The sequence below is a fragment of the Seriola aureovittata genome, chromosome 10, assembly GCF_021018895.1.
Source record: "Seriola aureovittata isolate HTS-2021-v1 ecotype China chromosome 10, ASM2101889v1, whole genome shotgun sequence".
NCBI classification, from domain to species: domain Eukaryota; kingdom Metazoa; phylum Chordata; class Actinopteri; order Carangiformes; family Carangidae; genus Seriola; species Seriola aureovittata.
The window spans coordinates 12241449-12255291 of NC_079373.1; the positions used below are offsets into that span (position 1 = coordinate 12241449).

The following is a 13843-nucleotide window of genomic DNA, read 5'->3' on the forward strand; positions in this document are numbered from 1 at the left end:
ATTACCGCATTTATTTTGGCTTCCTTCCAGTCCTGTCAAGCACAACAGGAAAACTGCAAATTGTAGTCCAAGGCCTCTGGAGATCAAGTTTCTCGTATCAAAAACCAGAAGCTAACGGTCACGATATCGCACAGTTTAGATTGCAGCCCGGTGCCATCTAGACTCAGAGATGGCAACAGTAAAGAGATGTAGATCCTGAAAGTATCTTAAAGTAGGCTGTCAGAAAAATCCTATCAGTGATGCTTAACTATACAGTGTGACACCAAAGGTTGCCAGGAAACCATGTTTTAATCCTACAGTATGAGCAAAGAGGGCTAGGATGACTCATAAAATGACTCATACAAACCAAAGACTAATCATGTGGTGATCCATAACAACCATGTTTTACATCTCCATTTCAGCTAAGAATACATGCTTCTACCTGGCCTGTAGGTAGACTTAATCATGGGAGGCAATTAGCTGTTAGGTCAGGTGCTGTGTCAGATCCAGCTTAAGCCAGACACTTCATGATCTGCATGAAAGTGACCTGAGGCTGACTGCAAGACACATGCACGTGCAGAACAACAAAAACAAAATAACAACACAGCATGCAGAGCCACTACTCCCTCAAATGTTAAGTCTGTGATGAAACCTCAGATGAAAACAACTGTGAAATTGTGGTGTTAGGTGGAGCCTGTGGGCAGAAAGAATATTTCACTAACTATAGAGCATGTGTTAGCCAATGTTGTAGTAAATGAAAAATATTTTCCTGACAACCCAACATAGTAACAGCAGGGTTTGGTCACAAACAGCTAACCCGCCCAGACGACTGTGCTCTGTGACTTTTGTGCTGCTATGATGATATTCTGCCTTCAGTATCACTAAAAGTCACAGCAGTTCTTTGTAACAGATATTGGCAGTGTTTGTTTTCTGAAAATAAAAATTGTATTCAGAGGTGCTGTGTAGATGTGAATCATGAAGTTTCCCTTGGATTTAGGATAAATTAAAGATAAACAGCATGAAAATCCTCATGCAGTTTCCCAGTTAGTTTATCTGAAAGAATATTTGATGAGAGTCCAGGATTTCCACTCAAGTGGTTTTGGAGTGAAGGGAGTTTGTGTCTCTCCTTGTGTAATAAGATGTACTCATTTGGTCATCCTGGGCAGCGTTGAGACTTTGGATCCAGGAACCAGACAGATTAGGTGAAAGATTCTTACAGTGTTGTCTACTCTCTGATTAGGATGCACCTGGTTTACTGAGGGCAGTCTGATGAAGGAATGACCTACTAAGGAAGAATAAATTCAAATTATATGATCTGTGATGCATGGATCAACAAAGAGAGTTATGAGAGTTATGATTTTCAATTCCATTCTTCTTTTTTTATTTTAATGATATATATTAATTTGCAAAATATAATATGAAAAAAAACAGTTTTTGAAATTCTAAGGACACATTGCTAAGTACAAAAATCTCAAATATGAAAGATTTAGCAATAAAATAAATGTTTCAATTGTACCAGTAGTGTTTAAATAATAAATATATTTAACTTAGTAGTTTTTACCATGTCTTGTTTGAAGCGAGACATGGTAAAAAGAATGATCATTGAGGAAATAACATTTTCACTTTCTTACAAGAGGAAAGTTGAATTGATACACAATAAAACGCAACACTGCTCACTTCATTGTATTCAGCTGTTTTGCTGCTACAGCCTCACTTGGTTGCTAAATGTTAGCTAATTATTAGTTTAGTTATTAGTTAGCCTAGAATTCATAAGCAAACTTTTGCCAGATATTGCTGTGTAATGGACATTACAAAGCCAGTTCTCTGACTTGTCTCTATTGGTTTAACATTTACCATTACCTCATTCAAAACATCAGTAACAAATGTTTGCACATTGTGTGAGTATAGTCAAAACTATTCCCTTCAACATCCATCACAAATCTGTTCTACGCAAATGCAATAATATACATTTACATTTATGTTCATGTATGTATGTTTTATGTGCAAATTTAAAAATGTGCTCTCTTTCTAACTTAGACGTGGTCTGCTCAGTAGCAAAAATATCTTTCATTGCATATTTTTCAAATAGCCCCCTACCACTTGCTGTTACAGTGGTAAAACAAAACTGAAACATTCAGCGAAGGTCTCTGGGTACTTCCTCCCTTCCCTAAAAACTGTGAAGTAATCTGAGTGAGGCACAGAGGAAAATCACACGGAAGCACAACAGCTCCTTGACCTCTAATGACCCAGAGAGAGCCACAAGATACCCCTCTACACTACATCTCCTTACTGTATATCGGTCTGTGGCTGTCTGCCTGGAAGCTTACATTTTAACGCTGTGCTTGGTTTGAGGGTTAGAGTCATATACATACTGAACCCTGTTAAAAGGCATTCCCTCAGATTACTTCTTATACCTTCCCTCTTTTCTTTGTCTTAAAAGAAAGACAAGTACTCACTCAATGAAACATTACAATGCTTCATGCAGGATCAGGATCGAAACAAACTCCACAGGCGATCTAAGCTGCATCCTGCTGTTGATTGGTCGTGCTTTCTCTCTTTTCATCATATCAACCTTTTCCTGTTCTAAACTTGGCTACAGCTTGTTCCTGTAGATTTGAAACTCTTCTGCCAAAAACCTCTACTATGTCAACAGCTGCACAAAGTTGGTTTGAAGTTCACAGGAGGAGTGTTCCAGTTTGAGTTGTTGAGCTTTGTTGGTGTTACAGTGGATTTCCTTTAGTGCTGCCTGTGTCCTGGCATGATTAGCCATGGCAGAGAAAAAGGGCCTGTGAATGTTGATGCTCCATTTTCAAATGTGAGGTTTGGAGCAACAGGAAGTTTAAATAATAATTATTTGAAGCACTGCTACAGCCAGTCCAAGTATGATAGATACTGTCTGCGATGCAACAGCTATTGCATCGTTTTCTTTATAAGGGGTCTCACTTGCAGTCTTTGTGAGGATCACTTGCTGCGTAAGGTGATATTTTTTCACCACTTTTGTGTAGTCTTTTTCTTTGGAAACACACTCGTAGACGCCATAGTTCTCTTGTGTCATGACAGGGATGAGGTGCAGGCAGTTAGACTGCATTTGCAGACAAGGGCTGCTCTTGCCTTTGTGCTCCCAGGTGTAGACCGCATGGTAAGAGTCTATGGGGCACGACAGGTAGAAAGGGACACTCAGGGGGACTGAATGAACCGTCCTCAAATGCACTGGTGATGATGAATCTATCTCCCGTCTGGTCCGGTTTACTTGCTTTTGTCCTAAAAGAATAAAAAATAAAATAAAATATAGATCTGATCTTAATTTTGTGGGCCTTTAGCCAGTGTGTAGTATGAATAATAGCAGTCATTAGTTACCTTCTGCTGATGTGGGACAGACAGTTGTTTCTCCATTCATGACATTTTGAATGCCCCCACTGTGAACAAACACAAAACATGTTCCAGCTAGTACTTTTTTTCTTAATGTGATAGATGATCTGCTTTTTCTATAAAATGTTTGACTCTCATTGTGCACTAAAGGGTCTTGGTGTGAACAATGTCCACACTTACGGGACAGTCGGGGTGCATCCAAACTCAGTCCAGGCACAATATGGGTCCCGGGCCAGAACACATGTTTCACAGGAGTTGTTGTACTCCTGACACCTCTGGAGGTCCAAGGTGGAGATTTTCTCTGGAAAGCCCATGACTAACTTTTTCTGAGCAAAGAAAGACAAAAACACAATTTCCCTTTAAGCCAGCATTAATAGCTTTTTTTCCAACTTGAATGCAGTGCAATAAGCAAACCAAAACAGTATTCCCGTCAAACAGAGAAGGGAAGCAGCACTTGGACATTTGCACATGTGCATTGAGGATAATCCTGAGATCTTTGACAGGGGACTAACTATAGCCCAACTGTACTTTACACATAGTGAATTTTAAAAATATCAATATGGTTCAAATGACTAATGTAAAAAAACATTTTCATCATCTGAGAGCCGTAGCAAAGTGACAAAAACACTACTGACAGCACTGCAACGCAGATATTTAGAATTGGCGTTTTAAATGAGCTGTACCTTTTTGGAGTCGAGTTTCATTGATTGTATGGATGAACTGTTGGAGAGTTGTGTTTCAGAGATGATGAAAGGTTCAGATCCGGCCTCTAAGACTTTATGGATCTTCCCAGAATCTGTTGGAACAACACACAGAGCGCAAAATGAAATGGTGTTATTTTGGGAGTGCTACCTAATGCTATATTTTTAGCCCATTGTTTCTAGCAGAGATTATAAATAATGCATGATTACAACAGAGGTCAATGAGGAAACACAGAGATTGCCTCTGTATTAAAAAGTTTACCAGTGGCTAGAAGCAAGATGTTATACATGTGCTGGTCCACTGCTTGAACTCGGTCCACAACTATCTTGGTATAGTTGTTGCTGCTTATATAAAACGGAGCTGTGTAGTGCATGGAGTGAACCCAGTCAGTCATTTCAGGGTTATCCTTCACCACATTGACTGTGGCCGGTGGCAGTCTCCTGCTATTTGGAACACACTGAGAGATACATGGACACAAAACTGAATATTTACAGGACACCAATTCTGACGTCATCAGGTATACAAAAGTACAAGTATATACAAAGTTGTATAAAAACAAATTCAAGACAAACTCCTCCAGCTGTAAACTGAATAGCTGGAACAAGCGAGTGGTTTTCTCTACAATTTAAAGCATAGAGAGGAAGTTCCACCCATTTATGTAACATGTCTGAGTTTTTTTTTTTTTTTTTTTAAATCTACACCCAGGCTCTGTAACTGCAAAGCAACATCGCAACAAAACAAGTGCTTACCGTTCCTGGCCTTGGTGTGGGGATGTCTTTGTTGTAGCCTTTGAAAGATGAGGTCTCAAATATTTCTTCAATCATTCGTATAGAATAGATGCAAACTGCTGTAGAGTTCCTAGCAGTTAAAAAAGACAACCGAGGTTAGCATGGATAGCACTATACCTCAAGAGTAATGACTGGATTTTTACAAAAGTTTTGCGGCACAGGGCAGGGCACAGAAGAACTGAATAACTTCTCATTCATTAGCCAAATTGGGTGCAGTCCTCACAAAATAGATCATACCAGATTCATGCAACCCCATCAATCAAACTTTGTGTATCTGACAGAATAAGTGGGAAACCCTCCAAACTTATTGACCAATATTCAGTTTCCACTTCAGACACAAGGGCCCTGCCAGTTTTCAGAGGCTTGGTTGAGTGATAGAAGGGCAGCTCCCTTGGCCATCGAGCAAATACAGCACATGGTGTGAGAATCTGCTCAGGATGGGATTCAATGAGGCATGTCCCACTGAATTTACACATAATGGTCAGTTTACTTGTTATGAGAAGTACCACTCAGCTGGTGTCATATCTTCTGAGGCTCTGGGGGAGCTTTGTCAAGTCTGACGAGATAGTCCCGATGATATGAAAATTCATGCCTCGCAAACAGGGGACATTAAGTTTGAAAGAGCCTCCTACTGGGCGGGGCCAGTCAAATGAAATGATGGTATTATAGCACATGACATAACGTTATAGTGCATAATGTTATTCTTATGTGTGGGTCTAATCTTGAGTCCTAAACCCATTCATAAGATGTAGTATGTATCACTTAACCTCAGGGACACATTAGATCATATCAGATTTAGTTTTTTTGATATCTGTTTATGTTTTGGTCACGTGGAAAACCCGTTCTCCATGGCGGTTGTTATTCATGACAAAGCTTGTTCAGCAACACACTGTGTGGGTCCAGACCTACAGGACAAGGTTAGTTTTGTCTCCAAAACATTTCAAAATGCTGAGCTTTCAATTTAAAGCAAGAGCTATTCTGTGTTGCCCAGTAAGCGCTTTACTCATGTTGCTGCCTAGTTGCTGACAATAAAGGAAGGGAAAGTGTCGAACCAGCTACTCGTGAAAAGGGCATAGACTCTGGTGTCGTGCCAGTCCTCGGCGTGCATCACATAGATGTCTTGGAGACGGCTGAAATACAGCGACTCTACTGGAAATCCACAGACAAGTCGGGCCTTGAGAAAAGATGTCCACATGTTCTGGAAGAATCGTTTTGATCCTCCTTCATCTACCTGTAAAATAATACATATGAATTACACCGGGAAGACGCTCTTTCAGTTTTCTTGCTAGCTGAAATTCATCAACCAAGAGTTATTTGAGAGGACTGAGGTGACATGGGCCATGATATCTGGAGGGCAAGTCTTGTTTTGCAGAGATGTCAAATAACAAGGGTGAAAAGACAGCAGTTTATCAAGGAAGAGGAAGGCTGACTCTTGGATAGTGGGAATGAGACCACCCTGAAACACACCATTGTACTACTACATTAATCTGCTTCAATACTTTAATTATGTGTACCCTTGTCAGACCCTGGCACTGTATTTACCAAACCATGGCATATCACCTTTCCCACTATAATTCCATCACCCTTTGTTTTTTTTAAGCACAGTGCAAGCCAATAATTAATTTCCAACAAGGTTATCATATAATCTTTGATGACAGCTTGAACCCTCAGTATGAACACATCCATGTGCCATAACTCTTCTGATAAACCTGTAAATAGTGGTTGACCTTAAACATGGTTCCCTGAATGAAACAAAGACTGACGTCAACATCTAATAACACTGCTTTGACAGATGGTGGCACTTCATCTCCTTTGACTGGCAAAGCAGGAGACGCACTGACAGAGCATGAAATTATTATTGAGTTTCACTGAGCGTTCTTTATGAGTCCTATAGGCATATATCAATATCAATGTATTATACAGTCTTGTTCTCTGGAAGTATTTAAGCGACAGCCATAATAGGAGCTAATCAAATTTCCTGAATGCTGTTGAAAGGAGCTTCAGTGCTTCCTATCGTATCTCCTTTTGCATAGAATACACTGGACTTTCTTTATGAAAGGAAAGGAGATAATGGCATCCCACAATTCTGTGCGGAAGCAACATTTATGTGGTGCACCATTGTGCAGTAGTTTCACCAGGGTAGCCCCATGTAAATGTAGAAACAACAGAGCATCTATTTTATACTTGTGACACGATGCAAAAACTTCTTCCTTGTGTGATTGGCTGAGCTCCAAATTCATGGATATAGATCTCTACTCTCTCAAATCTAGTTAGGAGTCGAGCAAGAATATTGAATTTATAGTTAACAATATCATCATCGTAACAAAACACTTTATACATAAATGTTTCACTAAATACCCCCATCATGCAATACACTGAAATTAACTTTCTCTACTGAACAAATGTAAATAAAAAAAAGGTCAAGAGTGCCTATGCCAGGAAACTCTATACACTTAAATGTTTCTTATTCTATATTTCTTTCATTTTATGTTATATCAGCATTTTAATCCTGTTTGTTTTGTGCTTAGAAAGGAGTATTTATGTTCTATGTTTTATAAATAAAGTTGGTTTAATAAAAAAAAAGTGCGGTCAGATCCTCTCAGCACCGCAGTTGCCTTATGAATTCTCCCTCATATTTCTCCTTGACTTCATAATATTTTCCTTTGAGGTCAAGAAAAGGGGTTAGCCCCCCCCCCCAGAGGTCATACTAGTCTTTTTCATCCAATCAATGTTGTTTGAACCATAGGTGGACAGATTGATACCTAATACTGATAATACATGATCACATTTAATATGAATACTGTATCATCAAAACTAACAACAATAGAAATGTTCCAGCATCAAGTAATCAATTCGTATTGACCTTCCATGTTACTTGAAAAGGACTTGGATGACTAGCTTGATTACTAAAGCTGAGCTAATGAGGTTTTTGAGAGCTTAGTGGTTTAGAAAGGTGCGAGCTTCACTGACATAAGCCAAGTGCACTCCAGTGTCCAGCGTACCTTACAAACTCTGGCAACCCTTGATATCCAGGGGTCGGCCTCTGGGCTGTGGTCCGAGTTCTTTTCACGGAAAAAGATGTAAATTTTATCATTCTCAGGGTCTTCCTTTCGCTTCACCCAGGACACAGAGATGAATGTGGGCTCTGTGAAAAGAGGAGGAAATGTTTATCAAACTCCACTGTTTACAGTACAGTACAGGATCAGCAGATGTGTGACGCAAAAGCTTGGCATGGAAAAGTCAACATGATAATCACTCTGCACTGAGGAGTGAACAATATGAGATAAATCGTTGAAGTGTTTCCTAAAAAAACGCCCTGATTCACGTTAAATGATACTCAGGAATCAGATCATAAATATTAATTATTGCTTATTTTCCCTGTTTTGTATTGTCACATCAGAATACTGCAGTGTAATAATCATCAGACATTTCCATCATTTACCCACCTGAGACCCAGTTGTCATACATCCACACATTAGTTCTGCTGCCAGCTTTCCTTCTGAATTGCAATGAACTTCTATCAGCACCCAATGGCGCAGCTGCATATAGGTCCCCATCTAAAAATATCAGAGACACATCACATGAAGACACAGCAGAAATGTTCAATTATTGAGAATATTCATGTGAAAATGCACTGGCCTGCCAACTCAGTGCTGTCACACATGACTTGTTATTGTTACATAAGTCTGCAATTGTGAGCCACACTATTTAAACCTTCAAACACATGACCTACAGTAATGCAAGAAGCTGTACTATACTGTGCTGTACCTACCTACTGTGATTGATAGGGAGTTCTGGGTGTACACGAACGGAGAGATGCCCGTTCCCTCATAACTCTCCACTATTTCATGAGACTGATTGTTCACTGATGAAAACTGTGGAACCACAGACAGCCAACAAAATGTTAGGATACACTGTCTATAGACAAGTGTGATGGAAAAAACACAGAACCACCCAACACCAGCCACCCAACACCCTACCTACATTATAAAACAGGGTTGTTTGATTAAAGTTTAATTCAGAACCACAACTTCACAACAGTCCCACGCTTTAATCAGCTGTGCCCCACTGTTACCAAAATAGCCACAAAAAAACTGCAGTGTCTCAGACGGATATGATATCAAAGGACCAGTGTGTAGCATTTAGGGGTATCTGTTGTTCTTAATTATGTTTTCATGAGTTTATAACCACATGAAACAAAAAAAAAATCGTTGTGTTTATGTTAACCTTAGAATGAGCCCTCCACAGAGCCCACCATGTTGCACCGACATGTTTCTACAGAGCCCAGAATGGACAAACGAAACACTGGCTCTAGAGAGGGTCTTTTGCGTTTTTACATTTTACCAACATTCAGTTAGTTGCAATCTGCAATCTCACTGGACGCCACTAACTGCTACACACTGGTCATTTGAGTGTAACATGTGCAAACACTCACAAGTTTCCAGCACTGGGGTTTGTGTCCATTTGTTCCACAGACAAACAGACTGTCCTGAAACTTCTCAATGACAGTGATGACATTTTCACAGGGACCCTATGACAGAGAGGCTGTTATTGCCAAGTTGTTACACAGAACAGATTGTATATTTCATTTTAAAAATCCATTACTCAGCAAACTTGTTGAATAGTCATTTCTGATAACATTATTCATTCTCTAGTCACCAACCTCTTGACACTGCTGTTGCCCCGTTGTTTTCAGAGTAAATTTCTGTGGGAGAAATAAAATGAGGCATTATAAATGGAAGATTAACATTTTTAAAAACAGTCCTTGTCAGTTACTAACCAAAAATAATATTGCTCTAAAAGCTCTGCCCAAAAACCTGGTGCTTTTAGTGACTAAATGTTTGAAATAGCTGGAGGATAGATAAGATTAAAGAGTATGGCACCTATCTGAGATTTTCTCTCTAAGGTATACTTTCTTTGACCAAACCTGTTTCACTCAAGATAATGTCTTTGAATGGTTTCAGCTGTTCCTGCCACAGACTGGTCTCCATCAGTGAAATGAAAATCTATGTGTGTCTTACGGTCAGAGCTGTCATTTGCTCTAGTTTAATGGACAACAATCAATAACCCATCCCTCATTCATTCTTAAGAGTGGATGAATTAAAGTGGCCTCACGAAAGTGTCTGTCATCATCTGAATTTTCTGGTATACATGTGCAATACTATGGAAACTGTTGTGTGTCGTATGTCATCAGGGTCTGTTTGTGACGTGTTCACCACCAGCTGCACTTAATCAGGAGCTTGAAGCCAGAAATGGCTGTGAAAGGTTAATGTACCTGTCAGTGGATCACTGAAAGACCAAGAGAACAATGGGTCTGTCGCAGCCATCTGTTACAGTAACATCTAATTATGACCAGCTGCACTTCCACACAGATATCAAGCTGAGAGTATACATCAATAAAATATGAGACGACTTGATAAAAACTACATGCAAGTGCATTTTCTGCAGGTGATAAAATACATGAAATAAAAAAGATGAAAAGCAATGGTTCACCCACCTCTATGACATGATAGTCATCCATGTCAAGTTTTAACACAAAATCAGTCCCCCCGATATACATCTCCTCAGAGTCCTCATGATGGAATAAGACACTATGATTCTGACAGACTTGATATTCAAATCCACCACTGACTGTATCTGAGGGAGGGACAAAAAATGAAGGGTCACATTGTCATATTTTAGACTTGGGAGGATGTAAGTGAAGATTCAGACTGAACAATGTCAATGCCCGCTTTGTGCAGTCACATCAAAAGATCTACTGTCTGTTTGATCCGATGAACAAAGTTAAAATAGGTCTTGCTGAAAAGCTCAGAAAAAAGAAGAATCCAGAAGTATCCAAATTGCTTCAAATAGTTGTGCACCTAGCAGCGGTAGCTCCAAGTAAATTACAGTCTGTTACAGTACTGCTCAAAGTCTGTGTGATCAGCTCAGATGTACAGAATTTTATTACAGAAACACCAAGATAAGGAAGAAAAAGCCACTACAATTGAAATAAGTCTGGTGCTGTAAAGTTTGACTTCTAATCTCTCTCTCTACTGTAGCTGTAGAGTTCTATGGTCATTTTTGAGACTATATTGTGGTTTGTCATATGCAATGATGTTTCTGAAACAGTTTTCCCTCTCAAGTTACATTAATAAAATCATCATTGAATTTGTAATTGAATTGTGTGCATAACAATTAGACTATAACATTACAAAATTATTTAAATATGATGTATGTGCAGGTGTTAGTGTTTCATTTAAATGTCTACAAATTATCTTAGTAAATTTAACCTCTGTTTACAGCATGATTCTTGTATGTAAAGTGTGACGTGCTGTATGCGGTGGTGTGTCTGCAATTTTGATTCCCTCTCCCGGTGTTACCTGTTTTTTGGAGAGTAAAGATGATATATCTAAACTCACGTATATCTTGGGGAGTTTAAAAGGGATCTGAAGACAGGATTGACTGCAGGCCTATTTCTAAACAGCTACAGATATTCGAGACATTAATTTTAAGTGGATACCTACATTGCCAATTAATTTTGACCCAGTCAGTTGTTCAGAAATGAGAAATGAAGCTTACCTTTGCACAGAAGTCTTGGAGTATTTTTAGATCCAAGAATCGGTGTGTCCTTCAAATTAACACTAAGGACAAGCTGAAAATCTCCTGCAAGCCAAATGTAAATGATGACAAATCGCTTCATTTTTGCGCCTTATTTAGAGAGTATGTGTTGTGCCTGTACGTATCAACTCTACTGAAGCTGTTCGCAGCTTATCAGAGCAGAGCGAATAGTCTTATGCTGCGCTGCTGCTCCCCTCCTCCTCCCTCTCCTCCCTCTCCTCCCTCTCCTCCCTCTCCTCCCTCTCCTCCCTCTCCTCCCTCCTCCTTCCTCCTTCCTCCTTCCTCGCCAGATATAGTCACGACTGTACACCGTTCCTGTCAGGCTTTGAGGGGTAAGGCTGGACCCAAAATGCAGCCAACACTTGGGAAACGGTGCAAAAGGTTTATTTAACTAAACAAGAAGCTTACACACAATACTGGTGAAGCACAGGGAAACACAGGGGAAGAACAGGGAAATACAGAAACTTAAAACAGGAAACGGGGCAACATGAACAGACTGAGGACAACCACACCTGAACAGCTCTGCGACCAACCACATGCGAACAGGCACGTGAATCGACGAGGACAAACCCAGAAATCAACAAACGAACCGACACAGACAAAGGGGAGCACAAAGACTATATAGACAAGGGATGCTATGGTGATTGCACACAAGTGAAACACATTAGGGCGGGACAGACAATTACCACACAGAAACAGGACCAAGACAAGAAGCAAAAACACTGAGACACACAAGAAAACCAATTACAAAATAAAACAGGAAGTGAAAAAAGTCCGAACAAAACTAACAATAAGTGTCTGCCATGGCAAACCATGACAGTTCCTTAGAGAGACAAATAAAATAAACCTTTAAAAAAAACTCTGACTCATTTGAGCTTTTCATCTGAGACAACATTTCCAACGGATATTTCCATTTCCACTGTAGCCCACTAAACCTTCCCCTATTTTTCCCCAGTAAATATTTATATAAACATTGGCATCAGCTCGTGAAAGCAAAGAACTGACCACATACATGATGCTCTTTTGTTTTCAGCTTTTTTCACTGACTTCTTTTCAGCCCAGTCCTCGGATCTCTTGGCATTTTGCAAATGATCTTCTAACATCCAACCTGTCCAAAATTGTACGCTTAACTTGCATTTGCCCGCGTTTGTCCCACAACAAATTCTTAAACTTTAGATCTGATCATAAAATCAATCTTTTCCTGCCTATTTCACACCATTAGGAGAGCACACCTGTCATTTGGCTGAAGGCAGCCACAGGCAAGCAGCTGGCATCTGAGTTACGGCCACCTACTTGATGTAAGTAAGTCTGAAGACGTATACTTCTCAGTCCTGTTCCCTTTTGCCCCATTTTCTACATCCTTGTCATCCTGTCCCATCTTTCTGCTACATCTCCTACAAGTAATGAGCACATGTTCTACTGTTTCTGTTTGGTGACAAACATCAGCATAATTGTTGCATTTTACTATACCCTGTAAACCGGCAATAGAAAATCAGGGAGGCACTTGTTTGGTCCCAAATTCATTCTGCAGCTCAAAAATGACCTCACATGTGCAACCACAGCCATAAAGAACTACTGTATCTTCAGTGTAGCACAAAGAGCTTTGCAACAGATGGTATGGCCCCCACAGAGCCCTGACCTCAATGTCTGATTGGACGATACAGCTTAAATCCAAGTTCTCCAAAAGGCTTGGAGCAAGCTACCTGCTAAGTACCTTGAAAAACGGTTTGCAAGTGTACGTGAGAGAACTGGTGTTGCAAAGGCAAAATATGATTGCATCAAATTTGATTGAGTTTTTTTCTGTTTACTGCACCAAGTATAATGAATAAAAACTATAAATGGCCTCATTTACAGCATCTTTTCACAAATGCCTAAAGGTTTTGCACATGACTTTTCCTTCTTTGGCCTTTAGGTAGCATTAGACAGGGTTTCCACAGGTTTCCACAAAACCAATAGTTCATTGTCTGTCTCCCTGTAGACTGATAGATTCAAGCTGGCCCAGTACCCAATAACAGTTGCTAAGGTCGTAAAGATATGATAAAGTCATAACAAAAGGGACCTTCAGTTGCTAAACCTTGGGAAAGTACTGCCTGGACTGCTGACTTGGAAATGTAGTAAGTTTTGTATGCGTTTAGATATGCCTGCAAAGAATGTGACCTCCAGAATTTGGTGGAACATAGTGTTAACTCTTTTTTAAAACTTGTATTGCTCATCTCTTCTCCTCAATGCATTGAGCTTCAATAAATGCTTCTAAGACATCTGGGTCTCCTTAAACTTCTTCCATCACAAATTAACCAGATCACAAGATTTCAATCACAGATGTATCCCTTTTGTTTGTCAAAAAGCAATTCACAGACAAAGAAATAATATTATCCTACATAGCAACACTAACTTCTGTTTGGGGT

At 39.7% G+C, this 13843-nt stretch overlaps 1 protein-coding gene across 1 annotated transcript; it reads right to left on the bottom strand.

Moving 5' to 3' along the window:
* Nucleotides 1-1336: 1336 nt before the first annotated feature.
* sema7a (semaphorin 7A) lies at nucleotides 1337-11612 on the bottom strand. The gene is made up of 14 exons (XM_056388023.1): nucleotides 11400-11612; nucleotides 10336-10475; nucleotides 9502-9543; nucleotides 9274-9369; nucleotides 8611-8713; nucleotides 8285-8395; nucleotides 7841-7983; nucleotides 5891-6069; nucleotides 4800-4908; nucleotides 4312-4507; nucleotides 4032-4144; nucleotides 3529-3674; nucleotides 3337-3395; nucleotides 1337-3240 (listed from the first exon to the last, which is right to left on the bottom strand). Exons 1-14 carry the CDS (start codon nucleotides 11518-11520, stop codon nucleotides 2819-2821), a joined length of 1980 nt encoding a protein of 659 aa, XP_056243998.1. The 5' UTR covers nucleotides 11521-11612; the 3' UTR covers nucleotides 1337-2818.
* Between the last annotated feature and the right edge of the window lie 2231 nt (nucleotides 11613-13843).

Bases quoted from the DNA above. Each gene is read 5' to 3' on its own strand.
- sema7a (XM_056388023.1), bottom strand. From the start codon at position 11,520: ATGAAGCGATTTGTCATCATTTACATTTGGCTTGCAGGAGATTTTCAG. The intron at 4,909-5,890 runs GTTCGACACTTT...TTTAACTGCTAG, and splicing joins GCCCTTTTCACGAGTAGCTG to GAACTCTACAGCAGTTTGCA. The intron at 3,396-3,528 runs GTAAGTGTGGAC...GTTTGTTCACAG, and splicing joins GGATGCACCCCGACTGTCCC to TGGGGGCATTCAAAATGTCA.